The sequence below is a fragment of the Ichthyophthirius multifiliis genome, assembly GCF_000220395.1.
Source record: "Ichthyophthirius multifiliis unplaced genomic scaffold scaff_1120509251387, whole genome shotgun sequence".
NCBI lineage: Eukaryota > Ciliophora > Oligohymenophorea > Hymenostomatida > Ichthyophthirius > Ichthyophthirius multifiliis.
This window is the reverse complement of record NW_004085923.1, coordinates 65,263-85,833: the sequence shown is the minus strand read 5'-3', so window position 1 is coordinate 85,833 and position 20,571 is coordinate 65,263. Positions and strand designations below refer to the sequence as shown.

The following is a 20,571-nucleotide window of genomic DNA, read 5'->3' as shown; positions in this document are numbered from 1 at the left end:
TAGAAGTATATGAATTAATTATTAATTTTATTTAAAATAAAATAAAATATTTTGTATATATATATATATTAGTTTTTTATTTATTCACATATTTTTCATAAAATCTTTTTTATTTATATATTTTTAAAAATCTTTTAAAATGAAAAAATTTTAAATATTAAATGTTTTAAAAATAAGTAAAACTATTTTTATTTTTAATATCAAAATTACAAATATAATAAATTAAATAATTATTATTTAATTAATTTAATAAAAAAAATAATATATATAAATATTTTTGATATATGTATATTATTTTATATAGATTAATAGAATTTATAGATATATTTAATAATTATTTTATTTTATTAATATTTATATCAGAAAGTTTTATAAATTTTACTAAATGATTTAAACAATTTTTGAAGCAGTAAAAACTAATGTATTGATATTAATTATCATTTTTGTTATATGCCCAATTTATTTAATGTTTGGAAATTTTATTTCAATATATTATAGGAATTTATGGTTGATAATTAGCAATAGAAATTCTTGGATTTTTAAAAATATAGGTGATCTATCATTTCTTTTTCCTTTTAATGTAATTTTTAATATAACTATATTTATATATTTATAAATATTTATTAGTCAAAAAATAATGAAATCAGACTTACTGATACTCTTTTAATATCAGCTATATGTGCAATTTTAACTGTTACTTTATTAGCTGCAATGATATGGAATAATATTTAATATAAGGAATAAATAATTGAAGAAGAAAAAAGAAATAAAATTGAGTAAAAAAAGAAAAATAAAAAAGAATATTGAAATTAATTATATTATTTTTTTAAATACTTTTTATAAAATAAATATTACAAATGTATTTTAGTTTTGGATAAAAATCATTTTTTATTTATAATTTTTTTGTTTAAAAATAGTTTAGATATATAAAATATATATTTAAAATATAAATTAAAAAAAATAAAAAAAATACTTATTTTATTTGAATTTTTTTCTTTTATATTTATTTTCATTATTAAATTAAAAATGCAACTCTACATATTTTATAATTAAAAATTTATAACATATAAAAAATAAATAAATTTAAAAAAAAACAAAAGAAATATGAGCAATTTATAATAATCTCAAACAAATCATTAAGTAAATAATAAGCTTCCAACCCTAAACTAGAGGAGCAACATTTTATCAGATTTTAACGCTTCAACAAAATTATAATATTTAGGTGACAAAAAATCTGAAAAATCCGCACAATTCTTTAAAGATACTAAAGTATAAAGTTGTTCATATATATCTCTTAAAACAGGAGTTCCTCAAGCAATTCCTTACTATTGTTAACCAAATAAAACTTATGCTGATAAAATGTCAAAAAGCTCTTATTAAACATCATTTTATTAGTAAATAATAATATTAAACTATTTAAATTAAATTTTTATTATTTATAGAGATGTATATAAAGTAAGACCATATTAACATGTAGGGATGAATAATAAACCACTTGATACATATCATCCTCATTCTTATAGGAACAGATTACCAGTACAAGATGCACCTCCTTAATTTACAAATGCCTCATAAATAGAAGTCGGAGATAGATCGTAAATAAATTGATTTTATTTATTAGTTATTGTTTTTTTTTTTTTTTTTAAAAAAAAAAAAAATTTATATTAAAAGAGAGGTTAATCATAGAAGATTTGTTAGTTAATCTAGAAATGTTTATGGTAATTTCGGAAAATTCGATCCGGTAACTAATACAGGTATTATTGCTAGATAAACAAAATGGCACCATCATTTATAATAAAAATGAGCAAAAAAATATTATATTTTTAAGAATTTATATTTAGTATGGAAAAAAATAAATATATATATATATTAAAGAACCTTCTAACTTTTTTATATTTATGTTTTTATTTTGCCTTGTAAATGAAAAATAATAAAAAACATATGTAATAGATATTAAATTAAAGTAATTTATTATAAAAATAAAATAAAAAAACTATTATATATAAATATAAAAAAACTTGGAAGGTTTTTTAATAATTATAAAATTTATGAATATAATACTATTTCTATATAATTTTTTTATTATTTAAATTATAATAAAAAAAAGTAATGTAAAATAATTAATTATTAAAACAAAAACATAATTAATTATTTTAAAATTAAAAAAGTGATTTTAAATAAATAATATGATAATAAATATTAAATTAATTTTATTTTATTTTTATAAAAAAGTTATAAATATTTTTTATTGATAAAATTTTATAAATTTCATATATTATTTTTTTATTTTTTTTTTTAAAAAAAAAAAAATATTATTAATAAAAAAAAAATGTAATATAATAATAATAATTTGAACTAATATGTTTATTAAGTTCCTTAAAACTTAGTAAACTCTACTTTTATATCTCCTAATTATTAACCTTAAATAATAATTAATACTCCCCAGTCTACATCAATTCCTCTAAGCTAAAGTTACAATTCTGTTCCTTAATATGTAACTTAAATTCCTTAATAAAATATGGTATACTAACCCTAAATTATTCCAACTTAATCACAACAACAATTAAGCTATATCCATATTACTTAAACGCCTTAAAATAGTAAAAAATACGATTAGAAGTACGTTGATAATGCCTTAGCATTAAGATAATGTAATATTATACATATACATATATATAAATTTTCTTTATTAAAATTATATTAGAAGTAAGCACTAGTAACTAAAATTTAATGACCTAAAACATTGCAAGTAAAATTTTAAGTAATTAAGAACTTTCTTAAAGCAATATTCCTGATAATTTTTACAATCAAAACAGAAGTAATTTTTTGTTTAAATATAAAAATATTTTTATTTAATTAAAAAAAAAAAAAAAAAAAGGAGAATAAAAAATGAATATAAAAGCTTAAATTAATTAACTTAAATATATATAAAATGAGCTAGTGATTGGCTAAATTCAGTATTAAAATGAAGTCGAAAGTATGTTTAATAGTTACTAATAAGAACTTAAGAATATTATTTCTTAAAATTAAAAAAACCCAGGATTAGAATTGCAGTACTAAAGTTAAATTGATTCTTTGTAAAAATAATTATCTTAAAAAGACGAAGAAATAAACTAATATAAATGCAATTAGAAATAATTAAAGGAAAATTATTTAGCCTTAAATCACTAGTTTAATAAGGAATAATAATTAAAATTTGAATCAGATAAGAAAGTTTAACATTTATAAAATCTTTAACTAATAAGTTAAGAAGAAATAAGTCTACTTAAAAACGAATAAGTTAATTATGAGAAAATAATTGAAAATTTATAAAAAAGTTAATAAAATTAATAAAACCTTAATAATGTTTTTCATGAAAATTAACAAGTTTAATAAAAATACTTAATCGTCCTTTAAGAAAACGAAAAGCTTTAAATTCATTTAAATGAAAAATAAAATTAAATAATATAGAATTCAAATCAAATTTAGAATTTGGCTCTTATGAATTAACAATAATAGACTTAAATAGAAATTTTTAATGAATAATTTAGCAAATAATAAATATAATTGAAAGAATTAGAACAATAAATACAATTAAAATAATAACTGGAAGTATAATTAGAGTAAGAAATAGTAAAAAAAGACAAAAAAATTCAATAAGATAAACAAGAATACATTGATAACTTAAATAAATTGTAAGAAGAAAAAATATAAATAACTTAATAATTTTAAAAACTCTAAGAAGAAAAATAACAGGATACAGATAATGAATAAGAAAAGGACGTTTATTTAAATTAACTTAAGTAATTAAATAGTTTAATTACCTAAAAAAATGAACAATTTAATATATTATAATAGAAAAATATGGAGCTTTAATTGGAAAACTAATCTTTAAATGAAGTTAATAACAAAAACTAACTTCTATAAGAGCAAAATTAAAGCATTAATTAATAATATTTAGTTTTAAAAGAACAAATTATTTAGTTAACTGAACATGTTTAAGATTTGACAGTAAAATTGAAAGAAAAAGTAAATGAAAATATGTAAATTAGTTAAAAAAATGAGTAAATTTTTAAAGAAAATAAGCAATAGTTAGCCACATTAAATGAAACTTAGATTTTATTAAAAGAAGAGAATGAATTTTTAATTGAAAAAAATAAAATATAGAATGAAGAAATAAATAATCTGAAGAATTAAATAGAATTACTTAAATTATAATTGGATAATCTTTAAAAAAATGATCAATATAATTCGGAATAACTAAACTTGTAATTTTAAGAATCGCTTGAAGAAAAAACATTCGAATACGAGAATTAAATTGAATAGTTAAATAAAAAGATAAAAGACTTAAAAAACGAAAAAGAATAAATTAAAATGTAGAAAAGCTTAAGTTAAGATCAGGAAAACATTCCAAACTAAGAAAAAATAAATGACCTTTAAATTTAAATGTAAGAATTATTAAATAAAGTAAGCTTATTAAATGATTAAAAATTTGAAAAAGATAACGAAATCTTAGATTTATAAAATTAAATATCAAATATTACTTAATAAAAGGCTAATTGTTTAAATGAATTAGAAAATATATAATAAACTAGCAACTAGATCTAATAAAAGAATTAATAAGAAATAAATAATTTAAAATAATCCAAATAATAGGAAATTAACAGTTTATAAGAAAAAATATTATTAATGTAAGAATAAAATTAGTTATTATAATAATAAACATAATAATTATAAGAAAAACTTTAAAATATTGAATAAACTTAAAATATAAAATTAGATTAGTAAAGTAAATAAACATAAGAACTTCTAACTAAAAACTAATATTAAAGTGATGAAATTAATGAATTAAAAATATAATTATAATAATTAAATATTAATGTAACTAGTTAATTAAATGAAAAATATTAGGAAAGCTTAAATAATTTAAAAAATCATTATTTAAATGAATTGGAAAACTAAGCTTCTGAATATAGATAAGAAATCGAATAATTATAAATACAAAAGAATAAAATCGAATAAATAAATCAATAGTAAGAAATATAGATTTAAAACATTAAAGATTAATTATAAAATTAAATTCTTAAATAAAATGAGAGTTAATAATAAATTCTAAAAATTACTTAACAAACAGATTAATAAATTTAAGGTTTAAATGAAGAAAGTAGAAAATAAATAGATTAAATAGTATCTTTTGAACATAAAATATAAGAACTTTAATCATAAAATTAAGTTTTAAATAATGAAATATAATAAATAAGAGAACAAAATTAATAATTATTAATTATTTAATAATAATTGAAAAATAGTATTAGTTAATAAGAAAAAGAATATTAAGATTTAAAATAAGAAAACTTATCGAAGACTTAATTAAATAGTCAATTATAAAAATAACTTGACTAAATAAATCAATCAAATACTGAACTATAAAAATAAGTTTGCTAATAATAATAATTAAATTATGATTTATAATTAACTTTACAAAATGTTTCATAAAATATGAATTGTTAAGATTATATCCATAATATGGATTAATTTAATTCTTAAATGTTTGAAAATATAAATTAATAACTAAAAAATATTAATCTTAATTTATAAAAATAATAATCACTTAATGAACTAAGTTAAGATAATTAGAATTTGTAAGTAAACTTGTTAACTGAAATCGAATAATTACATAATATTAGTAATGAAATAGAAAGATCTTAATAATAATTAAAATAAAAAACTTAAATTTAATAATAGTAAATAGAATAGCAAGATTAAGTGAAATTAACCGAAAATATTTAAGAAGGATTAAATTAATAAAATAATGTTAATTAAATTTAATATATTTAATATTAATTCTAACAAATCAATTAACTTAAAGAAATTAATTAATAAATTGAAACTATTAAAATACAAATGGAAAACAGATTATAAGAATATACCCAAAATGAAAAAAAATAAGAATAAATACAAATATAATAATCAAAATAATTAGAATAACTATATTAGGATCTAAAAAATAATAACAATTAGAATCGTTTGAACTTATATCTATAAAATACATAATAAGATTAAGAATCTATATTAAAAATTAAAATTTTGTAATAGAAAATTGAAGAAATTAACTTATATAATTAAAAAATAGTTTAAGAAAATAAAAATTTGAATGAATAAAATCGCCTATTATTGGCTTAAATTTAAATTTAGAAAGATTTCTTATCTTAATAAAGTCAATAAGAAATAATTGAAACATAAGAAATAAAGTTAATTAATAAAAATATAGAAAATTCTGAAAAATAATATATTAATAATAAAAACACATAAGAACATTAAAATTTAAAAATTTAAATTAAATAATAAAAAGAGGAAGATTAATTAAATAATAATTATTTGTTAAAAATTTAAAACTTAGAAAACTAATTGGAAGAATATTAGTAATTAAAATAAAAATATGATGAATTAAATGAAAAAAATAACTTAATTTCTAAAGAAAATGATAAATTATATTAAGAATCTTCAACCTTTACAATTAATTATTAATAAAGAATAATTAAGAAAAAAGAAAAAATAAGATAATTAAAATCAAAAGTTGAATAATTATAATTAAAAAGTAATATTGATAAAAACAGAAAAGAAAATAATAATTCAACTGAAACTTAATAAAATTCCCAAGAAAGTTAAATTAACCATTTAAATAATAAGAAAACATAAAAAAAAACTAATTAATAATTAAAAGAAGAATAATAATAATAAATTAATTTTTAGCAATTATTAAATTTATCAAATTTAATATATTAAGTAAATAAATGAGAACATTATTATTGATATGTTATCCATCAAAAGATACTTTTATATTAAAATATTTATTTATTTCCTTTATTTATTAAATATTAATATAGAATTAACATATAAATTAAATTATTAAATATATATATATATATATATATATATATATATATAATTTTAAATCATAATTATTTTTATTTTTATATTAATTATAGTTTTTATATTATAATTTGATTGGTTTAAGTTTTTAGTTTTTCATTTCTTTTTTATCTTTTTAACTTTATTTCTTGTTTTATTTATTAAATTGGAAAAACGTAATATATTTTAGTTAGAAACGCATTTCAATTTTGCTTTTTGAAATACTTATACAAACATTGAATAATAAAATAAAATTTAAATAACAAATAAATTAAAAATAATAATGAGAAAGACGGAATTAGTTATAATTTTACTTTTTATAAGAATATAATAAATATATTTAACAAAGTATTTATTTAAAATTTACACTATTATATAATTATATTTATAAAAATATTTATTATTAATAAAAAAGATTAAGAAATTAAGAACTATTATATGTAGGTCTACCAAAATAAAATGAATTTTAAGAAAGCAATAGTTAATTATAATAAAATGTTAATTAAAACTATATTAGCAAAACAGCTTTAACCATAAATAAAGATTAAAAAATAATAAATTAAGAAATTTAATAAAATGAAAATCAATAAAACGAAAAATAAGAACCAAGTAAAAATCTTGAATAATTATTATCAAAATAAGCTTAAAAGTAATAATTTAAGGATTTATAAAAAGAGAAACAATAAGAAAATCAAATTTTACTTAATAAAAAAATGATGGTTTTTAATAATAATAAAATAATTAATAAATAAATGTCTTTATAGATATTTAATAAACAAATTAAGGTACTAAAAATTTATAATATATAATATATTTATAAGTTCTCTTTAAAAAACAGAACAAATAGAATAATAATAATATTACAAAAAGTTATATAGATAAGAATTCAAACCTATTACTGATAATATTTAATATTAAATAAATACTAACAATTAATAAACATCAGAAATACAAGAAAATCAAATAACTTAAAACAATAATACATAAATTTATTAACAAGATCAATATAATGTTAATTAATAATCTGAAGAGTCTTAATAATAAGCTTATGTTGATATATAAAATTAAGATTAATAACTTTTTGCCGCATAAGCAATTAATATTCACATTTTAAATGATAGTTAATAAAATAATTAATTATAAAATTAAGATTAAAATTAAAACAACCCTACTTAAGAAGATATTTAAATCATTAATCAATGTAAGTTTTATAAATACTTAATATAACAAAATTAAATATAGAATAAGAAATATTATAACAAAGTACTGATTATAAACAAAAAATTAGAAAACAGTATTATAATGATTTATTTAATTAATATTATGCAGATTAAGAAAAAAGTATTATATCTTTATTATTTTATTTTAATTATAAAAATATAAAATTAAAGGTAGTTAAATTATTTAGTATATAATTAGCCAAAATGATAATGAATTTGGTTGAGTTTATATTTTTTTTAAAATATGAAAAATTTAAATATAATTCAAATATTTTTATTATTTAAATTAAAAATCAAAATCAATAATTATTAAGCTTAAATATTACAATAAATTTGATTTAAAATATATATATATATATATATATATATATATATATATATATTATTATTATATATATATATAATTATTATTATTTTTTTTAATTTTTGAAAAATAATATACATGTGTTTTTTTGTTTCTAAAGCAAAGCATATTTCATAATAAGATAAATATATAGTATCCTAATGTGAAGAATATGCTAAACTACTTTAAAAAAAATATCAAAATATTTATATGTAATTAAACTAAGATAAATAATAATTTTTTTATGATGCTTAATTATCAGATATGTAAATAAGCATAAATTAAATTCCTTATTTAATATAGTTAACATATAATTTAATTTAAGAATAAATAAATGAAGATTAGAAAAATTTATTAGTAGATGCATTAAAGAAATATTTATCTAAATTATAAGAACATTATCTATTAATTGTTAAATTAAGTTAGTAATCAGAATAAATTTTAAATATATATAATTAAATAGTTTTAAAATATAAAATTAAATAATCTTCTATTATTAAATAAATTTAAATATATTATAATCAATTCAAGTTTTTTTAATAAGATATAAATATATCTCAGACTTTTAAAAGCGAATAATAAGCAATATTAACTTAAGAAGAATAAGACAGATTAAATAATAGATTAAAAAGTGTTATTAGTAGTTTATGTTAGAGTATTAAATTAGACTGATTTATTTTTTTCTTCATTATTAAAGTTAAATTTTAAAATATTTATATATAAAATAAAAAAAATGTTATATACTATGTAAAACTTTATTTATAATTATGGTTATCTTTTATTAAAAATAATGTTTTTTTATATTTTCTCTTTTTATAAAGTTTAAACTATTATTTATTAAAAATCTTTATAAATAATTTATATAAATTTTATAAAACTATTAAAAACTAATAAATTGTAAAATTAATTTAATATTTTTTGTATTTAAATTTAAATACAAAAATTAAAAGATTTAGTCATTATTTTGCTCTAGTTTAATTTAATTAAAATTTTATTATATTAAAGATAAATTTTTAAAATTAAATAAATCTAATTAAATTGAATTAATTAAAATTACTAAATTTTTATTAAAAATATTATAGAATTTCATTAATAAATAGTTATTTAGATTTGATTTCTCCAAAATAGATCTTTATAATTTTATTATTTTTTATTTCAATATTTTTATAAAAAATATATTTTCAGTTTTTTTTTTTGTTTTTTTTTTTTTTAATAAAGAAAATTTTTAGTTTTTTAGTTAATTAAAGAAATATATATAATATTCAAATAGAAAATAAACATTGAATAATACATATTATAAATAAATAATTAAATAAAATATAAAAATGAAGTAGTAAAGGCTTTAACAGGAAACAGCAAAATAATTGTAAATTAAAACTAGCTAAAAAGATATTCCAAAACAAAGCAAAATAATATTAAGAGACACAAATAATAGTTCATTAAATTTTACTTCAATAAGTACAAAAAGGTTAATTGATTCAAAAAAGGAAATTTTTAATAATTCAAGTATATAATATATATCAAATTAAGAAGCAATTGAGATATCACCAAACGAAGTAATATTTAATGATATAAAAGTAAACCAGATATATGAAATATTTGTATTTGTCCGTAATTTATCCAAAAAAATGAAAAGAATAAGAATTTTTTAACCATATAATCGATGTTTTAAAGTAAATTATGATATGGTTGGGGCTGTAGCTGCAGGATTGGCAATGAAATTAACAATAACATTCGAAACTTAAAAACTAGATAATTTTTCCGATAGTATTAAAATAGTTTCTGATGGAGGATATGAAAAAATAGTTTTACTACATGCTTATATGTCTTAAGGCTATATATTATTTGAACCTTTTATAAATTTTGGGTTTGTAAATGTTGGAAAAGAGAAAAGAGAAGAAATTTTATTTAAAAATGAAGGAAATAGTGAATGTAAAATAGAACTTAAGACAAATGATGTTCAAGATCTAAAAATTTTAAACCATAGTTTTATAATAAAATCAGGAGAATAATAAAGTGTTGGAGTGATTTTTTTTGGAAGAGACAGTGGAATGTACAAGGGATATATTAATGTAGTTACTGATGGACATGTATTTTAAAAATAAATTGAGGTTAATGCTACTTCAGTAAAATTTATGAAGTTTATTATTGATTAAACTGGTTTAGATGTTACATCTTTTGACTTCGGTACTTTCTATTATGGAATGAAAAAATAAATTGTTGGATATTTGGTTAATAATACACCTAAAAAATACAAATTCAAAACTAGATTTAGATAAGGTATTCTCTATAATCTTGATGATATGGCTAATATTTAACCTCCTAATGTATTTGGTAGAGAATTAACTGAAAGAATTATGAGTTGTGAGCCTTCAGAGGGTATTATTGATAGTTATAGTTAGGTTTTTTTTATTATTTTTAATATTGTATATTTAATTTCTTTATTTATTTTTTTAGGTTCAATTATTATTTACTTGCTTATCTAAAGTTGATTATAATAGTTAAGTTTGGGTCGATAAATATTGTATTGATAAAGATGAAGAAATGATTCCAAAAATTTAAGACTTTGCTTATTCTGCTATGTTTGATTTTGAAGGTGAATAATTAGATTCTATTATTGTTCATTTGACTGGCAGAGGTATATGTCCTATGGTTAAAATTGATTAATAGATAGTCTAATTTGGAGATTGTAAAGTTTTTGAACATAAAACTTTACCTTTATGTGTATATATAATAAGATATTATTTAATTTTTTTATTAAAAAAAAAAAAAAGATATAAAATAGAAATAATTAGATTCCAGTAGATATATAATTAAATACGATTCCGGGATTTTAATTTGAGCCTAAAGAAATGGTATTGAAACCAGGAGAGAAAATTAATGTATTAGCTACCTTTAGACCAAGAAACATTGGCTAATTTAAACAAAAACTATAAGTCTTATTAATAAATAGGTCTTATTCTTTAAGAGTTAAATTGATAGGTGAAGCTACTGAAATAAGTAAACTTTCAGCTAGTTTTAAAAGAGGGCCTGAAGGACTTCCAGAAGATTTTTAATTATAAAAATCATTAGAAAGCTAACCAGAAAAAAAATAGCGAGATGAACATTCAATGGTGTCTATATATCCAAAATATCTTGAATCTATTATAACCGAAGAAACTTAAATGAATAAGATAGAAGAATTAGTTAAAAGCTTCGAAAATAAACATAAATATAATAATGAATTAAAGGAATAAAGATAAGAAAGGTTAAAGAAAGAAAAAAAATAAATAGTTTAATAAAAATTCAACTAGATTAAATAAAAATTAAAAGAAATGGGTTATGATAGCCTCTAGCAAGCATAAAATAAAGATTAAAAAGATAATAATTCAAAATTTAATACTTTAGAAGCTTTCAAAGATGCTCCTGTAGATTTCGAATATGAAGTAGGAATGGTAAATGCTTGCATTGATGTTCCTTATTTGCCTCTACCTGAGTAAAAATATCTAAAAAGAATATTTAAAATAATAAATAAAAAGGGCTTAAGAAAGTCTTTTTGTGACAAAACCTATAGACAATTATGAGCCTTATAAACAAGATGAGAAAACAGGTTATTTTGAAGCAAATCCAAATGTCCATATAAAGAAGAAATTTACAGGCGAACCCAAAAACCATTCAGAAATTCGAGAAATATCAAAATAGTTGAATGGAGAAGAACTATAAAAAATATTCGCAGGGCCAGTAGAAATAGACTTTAAAAACGTTTACGTAAATTCTGAAGTAGTTAAAACTTTTAAAGTAAGAAACGATTTGAGAACTTCTATATCTGTAAAATTAGAAACTAATAAAACAGAATTGAAAAAAACTTATTAAAAAACTTAAATTATTCCTAGTGGTTAAGTCGCAGGATTTGAAATCGTTTTGAATTCTAAAAATATAGGAGCATTTAGAACTAATGTTAGATATACTATTAATGATAAGCATAAGTTCGAAATTTAAATTTTTGCTAACATTGAATTAGTTAAATTAGAATTATCTAAAAACCTTCTTAGAATGTCATTTTCAGACGATAACATAGAAATGGATACTAAAGAAATTATATAACTTACTAATAATGGTAATGCAACAGGTACTTTTAACTGGTTTACAAATAACTCCAAGAATTTTCTTATAAAACCTATGTAAGGGTAGGTTTAAGCTGGATCTTTTATTCCGCTATAAGTAACTTATAAGCCTTCAACTTTAACATCAGGAAGTTATAATGCCATTTCAATGAATAATATTGTTTTGCCTCAAAACACTAATAATACTACAAATACTGTTAATAATGGGAGTGGAGGAACATAGAATATTACAAGAACAGAAGAAGAAAAACTTATTTTAAGAGTTGTTGATGGAATGGAATAATAGCTTAAATGTATTGGAACGTTTATTGAATAAAAATGTGTTCTCAAATAGTCTTCTGTTGACCTTTAGGCATTTTTTTCTTTAAAATATATAATTAAATATATAAATAATATAAAAAATAGGAAATATCGGTTGCAAAAGTTATATAAACAAGTTTTTAAATAAAGAACAATTCACGATAACCTGCTGTATATTTTATTGATCAAAGCAAACTACCTAAAGGATTAGAAATATTAAATTTCAAAGGAAAAATAGGATGTGATGAAAGTAAAGTTATAAATATAAAATTTTGTTCTTTTGTTCCTTGTGAAGTAAAATATGATATTTATATATAAATAAGGGGTGGAAAAACATTAAAATTACCTTTTTAAGTAACTGTAATTATACCAAACGTTTAAATCGAAGAGCCTGTCTTTAATTTCGGCAATATCACAACATTGGGAAATCCAGGTGTTTTACCTTTTACTTTAAAAAATTATACAGATATTCCAGTAGAACTTATTATCGATATAAGAAACAAAGGCGATGATAGTGAAGAAAGCGAAGGAATTGACTGTCTAAAAATTAATACTTTAGATGAAGAAGGTGACGAAAGTATTTTACATTCAATACATGAAGATTTAAATTAGAGCTTTGAATAAAATTTAAATACTAATTAACAACAAAATTAATAATTACTTAAATAAAATTTAGAGGATTTAGATGATGATCAATCCGCAGCTGAATGTTAAGAAAAAGAAGAAAACGAAGAAGAAAACCATGATTAAAAATCAAGATATTTTTCATTATGTTTAAAAGGTTAATAATAACTAAATTTCCAGCTTAAGTTTTCACCTAAGAATTTCAAACCATACAAATTCATATTTCCTATATAAATAAAGAATTACGGAACTATTGAAAGCATAAAAAGATTTATTATATGTAAAGGCTTAAAACCTAAATTCTTAATAGACCCTTAAATAGTAGATTTTGGAAAAAAAATAATTACAAGTATAGATAAATAAACTTGTTCAATAAAGTCTCTTTCATTTTCAAATCCAGACAAGAATCGTGTAAAATGGAGAATCGATCCGACCGTTTTATCATAAAAAATATTTGAAATAAGGCCTGAAAGTGGAGAAGTAGGTCCTGGTGAATAAAAAAGTATATAAGTATTATTTAATCCTTTTGAATAAAATTATTACAAAAAATAAGTTCCTTTATTTATCGATGATCCAGAAATTAAAACTAATTCTTCTTATGTTGATATTATACTTAAAGGAGAAGGAGCTTTCCCAAAACTACTTTTTGATAGAAAAGAAGTCATTATGCCTGTTGTTCCACTTAATATTTATTCTAGATGTGCTTTTAAAATTATTAATAGTGGATATGATAATCTAAACTTAAAATATAAACTAGTTGATGAACCTCCAAAAGGAGTTAATATTAATATCGAATTTCCTGAAGGAAAAAATCTAGGAATCGCTAAGACTAGATTAAAAGTGAATGTTTCTTTTATAAGCAAGAAAAGTATTTCTTTTTCTACTAAAGTTGAATTTTAAGACGATTAAGATAGAATTTATGAAATAATTATAAGTGGAACTGCTGATAATTGTTTATTTACAAATTTCACTTATATGCAAAGATGCCCAGGTGAATTTAAATTTAACTTAGAACATAATAAGTCGCCTTTAACTTTATTAGAATACGATATAAACGATAGTAATTCAAGTTTTTCCGAAAATAAAAAATTTTCTTAGCCTAAAGCTAGGAGTGTAGTTTCAAATAAAACATATAGTTCTTTGGGAGGAACAAACAAATCTTTAAAAAGTATTCTAGGCTATAGTCCTATTTCAACAAATTATATAGAAAATAATATCGAATTTTTAAAAAGATGGCTTAATTTTAACATTTTAAATTAAGACATTGACTCGTTTCCTAATAGTATTATTGAATAGCATGGTGCGTAATTATTTGATATTTTAGCCTATTTTTCTGATAAGAATAATAATAGTTTTAAGGCTAATATTGAAGCTCATACTAAAAGAGCTGTGAAAGTGGAAAGGCTATATAAATAATATGATGATATTATAAAAATTCTAAAATAAGATGGAGCTTTGCTTAATCACATAAGGCCTGAATATTTATTAGTCTATACTGATTACTTGTTCTATATGAAAAATTTACCAAACTAAAACAAGTAATTAATTGCTCCTTCCGCATTAAAACTTTCAAGTTAAATTTTTTAATATATTTCAATCGATGCTTGGACTCATATGATCTATTAAATTTTAAAAGTCTATTATTTGCAAAGAATTAATCCAAAAATGTACAAGTCAATTTAAGGAATTCCTCCAGAGAAAATTAGTATCCCTGAATATATTGATGGAAGCAATTTTATTTCCTAAAGTGAAGCTTTATTGATACATTGGTTCGAAACTCATCACGAAATTATAAATCCGATCTAAATTAGAAGAATTAGAAATTTCGATGAAGACTTTTAAGATGGAAGTGTTTTCGCTTCCGCAATTCAATCACATATAGGAGAAAACTCATATTAGCTATTTAAAAAATTCAAATAAAGTTGTGGAAGTGAATAAGAAATTATTTATAATGCTGAAAAATTAATTTTAGCATTAAATGTAATTAATAAATAAATATTTATAATTATACATATTTTTATAGAATATAGGAATGAAAACACATTTAGTTGTAAAAGATTTCTAACGCCCATAAATGTAAGAAATGTTAATTATCGGTTTATAATTATTTAATGCTTTACCTCATTACATACCTAAAGAATAAGTTGTCATTTTCTAATGTGTGTTAGGATAAGAAGTGATAAAAACAATAACGTTAACAAATAAAACAAAAAAACAGGTAAGCTATTGGGTTAATTTAGAGTAATAAGATAATGACTTTTCTTTAGAAAACGAAGATAATTTTGTTATCGAGCCTGATGGAGTTGTGAATTTTAAAATAAAGTTCGTTTCTAGAATTTCTGAAAGTGTTTCTGCCAGAATAAGATTTACAAACAAAAAAGAAAGCAATGTATGCGCTGCTGCTTTAGTTTTTGAACTAAAATCATAGATTATAGGTAGAAACTCTGACGAAATCTGGAAAATGACTAGCAATTTATATGAACCTTAGGAAAAACTTTTAAGTATTACTAATAAATTTACTAAAAGTGAAAAGGCAGAATTTTAAATTACTATAATTTAAGAAAAATTCAAATAAAATGACTCCAAAAAAAAGAAAAATTAAACTAAAAAAGATTAAAATGAATCCCATATGACTTAATTACTTCCTGCGGAAAATAACGATATATTTACTACTTTTTTTACCACCAAAACTACTATTAAAATCGGAAAATTATAAACAGTAATTTTACCTGTTACTTTTTTGCCTTTACAAATGGAAACTTAAAAATGTTATATTATTTTTAGAGATCCTTTAGTAGGTAAAAAAATAAAAAAATATTAAAAAATAAATAAAAAAAAGGTGAATTTCAACATGAAATTATTGGCACTGTAGAAATGCCAAATATATAAACTGACACAATAAAATTTCCTCTTACAAATATGAAAACATTATATGTGGATGAAAATGCAGTATAAGAATTGGAAATTCCTTTTTAAAATGAATCATAAATACGTGCCAGAAAACAAGTGTAAGCATTTTATATGGAAAAAAATAGGGAAAAATTAATGAAATAAAACTAAAATTATTGTAATATAGCAGATAAATAGACTTATTTAGCTATGGAAAAATTGTAATTCCCAGGCGGTTCACCTGACTTAATTTAGTTTGAAGTTGAAATAATTCCTTCAGCTTCTTTTGTAACATGTGGTAATTAATTTAGCTTATATAATCCAAATAAACTAATAAAAAAAACCAATGATTAGTAATTTACTTCTAATAAATTGGCTCTTAATTTTCTCTTTAGATAGCCTGTTAAGGAATATAAATTCCTTTTAGTTCTTAAAAATGCACAAAAAACTGATATTAGACGCTACAAATGTGAAGTTAATGTCAATCCAAGACCAATAAAAGCCTTCATAGAGTTTAAAGTACCAGCTAGGCTTTCAGTATCTTAAGAAATTCCTTTAGTAAATAGTACTGAAAGGGAATGGAATCTAAAAGTGGGATTTAATGAAGAAAACTAAGGTAAGAATGCTCAATTATTTTAAATTCCTCCAATTAAAGAATTTGTTGTCAAAAAAAAATCAACAGGAATATTCCTTGTAACTTTTAGTCCTAAATGGATATGTTAAGCATTTTCAAAATTAACATTTTTTAACCCAAATACAAATGATTTCATTGAATATGAACTTAAAGGTATTGGGGAAGAGCCAGTAGCAGAAGAACATATAATAATAAATTGTAAAGCAAAACAGAAAACAAAGAAAGAAATTGTAATTAAAAATCCTTACACTGACCGTGAGGTTACATACAAAGTCGAAACAGATCTTATTAATACATCAGGACCTTCTACAATAAATATTAAACCTGGAAAAACTACTTAATATGCGTTTACTATGTAAAAACTATTTATATTTTACTTATTTTTAACTATTTTTTTTTTAGACATCCTGTTCTAAGTGGATAGTTTACTGGTTCAATTACATTTTATGAAAATGAATAAAATTATTTGTGGTATACTGTCCTTTTAAATACTGAAATACCAAAATGTGAAAAAATAATTGACCTAACTACTTTTATAAGGCAAGCCGTAACATTCGATATTGAGATATATAATAATTTACCTTAATAAGCTATTTTTGATGTTGTTATTAATGGGGATACACTTTTTGGTAATCAATATTTATAAATAGAAGCTAAGTAAACAGCAAAATATTCCCTTTTATATTAACCTAATATAGTGGGTAGAAGTAAAGGATCAATAGCTTTTATAAATGAAAACTTAGGTGAAATCTGGTATGAACTAAGTCTAAATTGTGAAGAACAACCTCCTCAAAGACTTAATTTACTAAAAAGTGAATTAGGGAAATTTTCAAAGCATTAAATTTTTCTAGAAAATCACACTTAATAGGAAATTTAGGCAACCTATACAATTAGTAATGTTACTAATTTCTAGATTTCTCCTGAAAATATTGTTTTAAAACCTTTATAAGAAAATATGATTGAAATTATTTATATGCCATCTAATTTAGAAGTAATTTTTTTTTTTTTTTCTTCATTAAATTTATTATTTTAGATTATTGAAAGTGCAGAAATTATAATTTCTACTAAAAATATAGGAAAATGGTAATATTTGGTTTTCGGATAAGGTATTCCCCCAACTAAATTTGAACCTTTATTGGTTTCTATAGGAATTAACAAATATTTTTCTTCGACAGTTCATTTCAAGAATCCTTTTAAAGATACAATAAATGTTAATGTAAGTTTAGAAGCAAAAGTAACAAAAATAATTTTAATAATTATATATTTATTATTGAATATGAAAAAAAAAAAAAAAAAGGATGAAAGCTAAAATGTGTTCAAATTAATACAAAAAACTAAAAAAAATTAAAAATAATTAACAGTAGCAGGAATGAATATAGCCCAAATTCCATTTTCATTTATTCCAAGAGAAATAAACACTTATGAATGTGAAATTATAGTATCAATGAATGAAAAAATAGAATGGAGATTTCCAATTATAGGAATAACCGAAAATGTAATAAATTAAGTAATTCACCATTTTAAAACTTAGTGTAGAGAATCTTGTGAAGAAGAATTAAAAATAACACTTCCTTCTGTAATTTATAAATAAATGTTATTTTATTTTATTTTATTTTAAAAATAGATTAATTAATAAGTAAATTAAAGCGATATTTTTGATTATGAACTAGATGGAATTCCTCCTGAATAAAATAAACTTGTTAGATAAAGTGTATTTATTAAAACTTACAAAAATAGTATTTCTTCTCCAGATGATCATCTTATTTTTAATTGTAAATTTTCTCCTTTAAAACCATTTAAGGAAACTATAGAATTCAATATAATAAGATAATTGGGAGGAAAATGGAAGTAAATAATATTTAACTTTTTTTTATTTTTTTATTTTTTTAAAATAAATAAATTATATTTTAAGATTTAAACTCTTATTTGAAGCTATAGAACCTAAAGAAGATGATACAATTTATATAAGTTCCGAATTACAAAAAACTACAAGTGTTTAATTCAAACTTACAAATAAATCGAAAACATTTACTCCATTTAAAGCTTATTTTACTCCTTCTTCTGACTCAGAGTTTACTGTTAGACCTAAAGAAGGAGAATTGGAATCATATGGAAGGGAAGGAACAAATTTCGTAATTACTTATACGCCTATCGAATATGGAAAATAGAGTAATGGTAAACTTATTATAGAGACAGAAGAAATGATATGGTATTTTATTAACTTTTTATTTTCTTATATTTATTAAAAAAAAGGTCTTATATCGTTAAAGGTAATTTACCTAAATACTTTCCTCCAGTAGCAGATGCGAGTATCATTGATAATAAAATAGGGAATGAAATTTTATAAAAAAGTCTATATAACAATGCTATTAATTAATCTAAAAATTTTATGGCCGAAAATATAAACAAAGCTAAAAATATGAGTCCTGTTAAAACATAATAATTAAAAAATTAACTTTCTTAATAAATTAGAGATAAAAAATATTGAAATTTAGTTAATGTTTTCCTTTTTTATAATATTAAAATTTTCTTCAAATCAAATAACTATTTTTTTATTTATTTTAGAAAATAATTTACATTTAAATTTATCAAAAATTAGAATTTAATTTTAAATATTTATAATTACATTTCAAAACAAATAAATAAATATGACAGAATTTTTAATAACTATAAATTATATAAAGTTCAAAAAAAATATTAATATTTGTTTATAAGAATAAAAAATATCTTATAAATCATAAATACATGGAAATAAATATTTTTTATATATATATATATATTTTTTTTAATACTTAACTATCTTACTAACATATTAACTTTAAAAAGTTTTTAAATATTATCTTTTAATTTTTTATATAATCTTAAATAATATTTAAAATTAATTTTTAATAATCATAATTTGTTTTGTAAAATAAATATTGAATTTATTTTCTTGAAATAATTTTTTTTCTTTCTATATCCAAATATTATATAGAAATTTCTATTTAAATTACTTTATCCACTCTAGATATTTTAAACCCTCTCGAAAAGTAAATCTATCTATAATTTCACCTATTTGTTTAAAGAAAATATACTTACTTACATACTTACTATTTTAATTTCCGTCAAAATTAATTTAAAAACCTTTTAAAAAGCCTAATTGCACTCTAAATCTTAAAATAGTAAAAATATTAAATTTCAAAGGTTAATTATTAAAGTGTATATGATAATTATTTATTTCGTTTCATTTAAAAAAAAAATATTTCAGTCATAACAATATCTCTACTTATAAAATTTTTTTCTTCATTTAGATAAATTGTATTTTTTTTCATTTAGATAAATTGCATTTTTATATATTATTTGTTTAATTTAATCTTCTAGTTTAACATTTTTATCCTCTAGAGTAATTTTTTTTCTTTTTTTAAACTTTATAATGGTAAAGTATCACTTTGCTATGGTTTAACAAGTTTTTTATATTATTAAAGGATTATTTTTAAATCATAAAATCATTTAAAGTTCTCTTTTTTTAAAAAATAATATTTTGTATATTGAGATGTAAAATCAATGATTTATTTTTTAATAAAACTT

The 20,571-nt window shown here is 19.2% G+C and overlaps 2 protein-coding genes across 2 annotated transcripts, besides 8 other annotated features; both read left to right on the top strand. All coding sequences in view use genetic code 6, as the record gives it.

Annotated features, from left to right (window-relative positions):
- Window positions 1-79: 79 nt before the first annotated feature.
- Window positions 80-136: a microsatellite.
- Window positions 137-1,172: 1,036 nt separating this feature from the next.
- On the top strand, window positions 1,173-1,817 carry IMG5_193190 (hypothetical protein; the record flags this gene model as incomplete). Its single annotated transcript, XM_004025023.1, has 2 exons — window positions 1,173-1,595; window positions 1,672-1,817. Coding segments are annotated over 2 exons (555 nt in total), but the record flags the coding sequence as incomplete, so codon positions are not given.
- Window positions 1,818-2,295: 478 nt separating this feature from the next.
- Window positions 2,296-2,343: a microsatellite.
- Window positions 2,344-4,009: 1,666 nt separating this feature from the next.
- Window positions 4,010-4,063: a microsatellite.
- A 2,829-nt stretch (window positions 4,064-6,892) lies between these two features.
- Window positions 6,893-6,927: a microsatellite.
- Window positions 6,928-8,454: 1,527 nt separating this feature from the next.
- Window positions 8,455-8,514: a microsatellite.
- A 379-nt stretch (window positions 8,515-8,893) lies between these two features.
- Window positions 8,894-8,939: a microsatellite.
- A 1,200-nt stretch (window positions 8,940-10,139) lies between these two features.
- Window positions 10,140-19,492, top strand: IMG5_193180 (hypothetical protein; the record flags this gene model as incomplete). Its single annotated transcript, XM_004025022.1, has 15 exons — window positions 10,140-10,856; window positions 10,912-11,178; window positions 11,229-11,929; window positions 11,973-12,909; window positions 12,963-13,983; window positions 14,035-14,541; window positions 14,743-14,785; window positions 14,834-15,461; window positions 15,505-16,279; window positions 16,321-17,359; window positions 17,407-17,995; window positions 18,038-18,238; window positions 18,302-18,852; window positions 18,917-19,213; window positions 19,258-19,492. 15 exons carry the CDS (start codon window positions 10,140-10,142, stop codon window positions 19,490-19,492), a joined length of 8,508 nt encoding a protein of 2,835 aa, XP_004025071.1.
- A 786-nt stretch (window positions 19,493-20,278) lies between these two features.
- Window positions 20,279-20,334: a microsatellite.
- Window positions 20,335-20,569: 235 nt separating this feature from the next.
- Window positions 20,570-20,571: part of a microsatellite that runs on past the window's edge.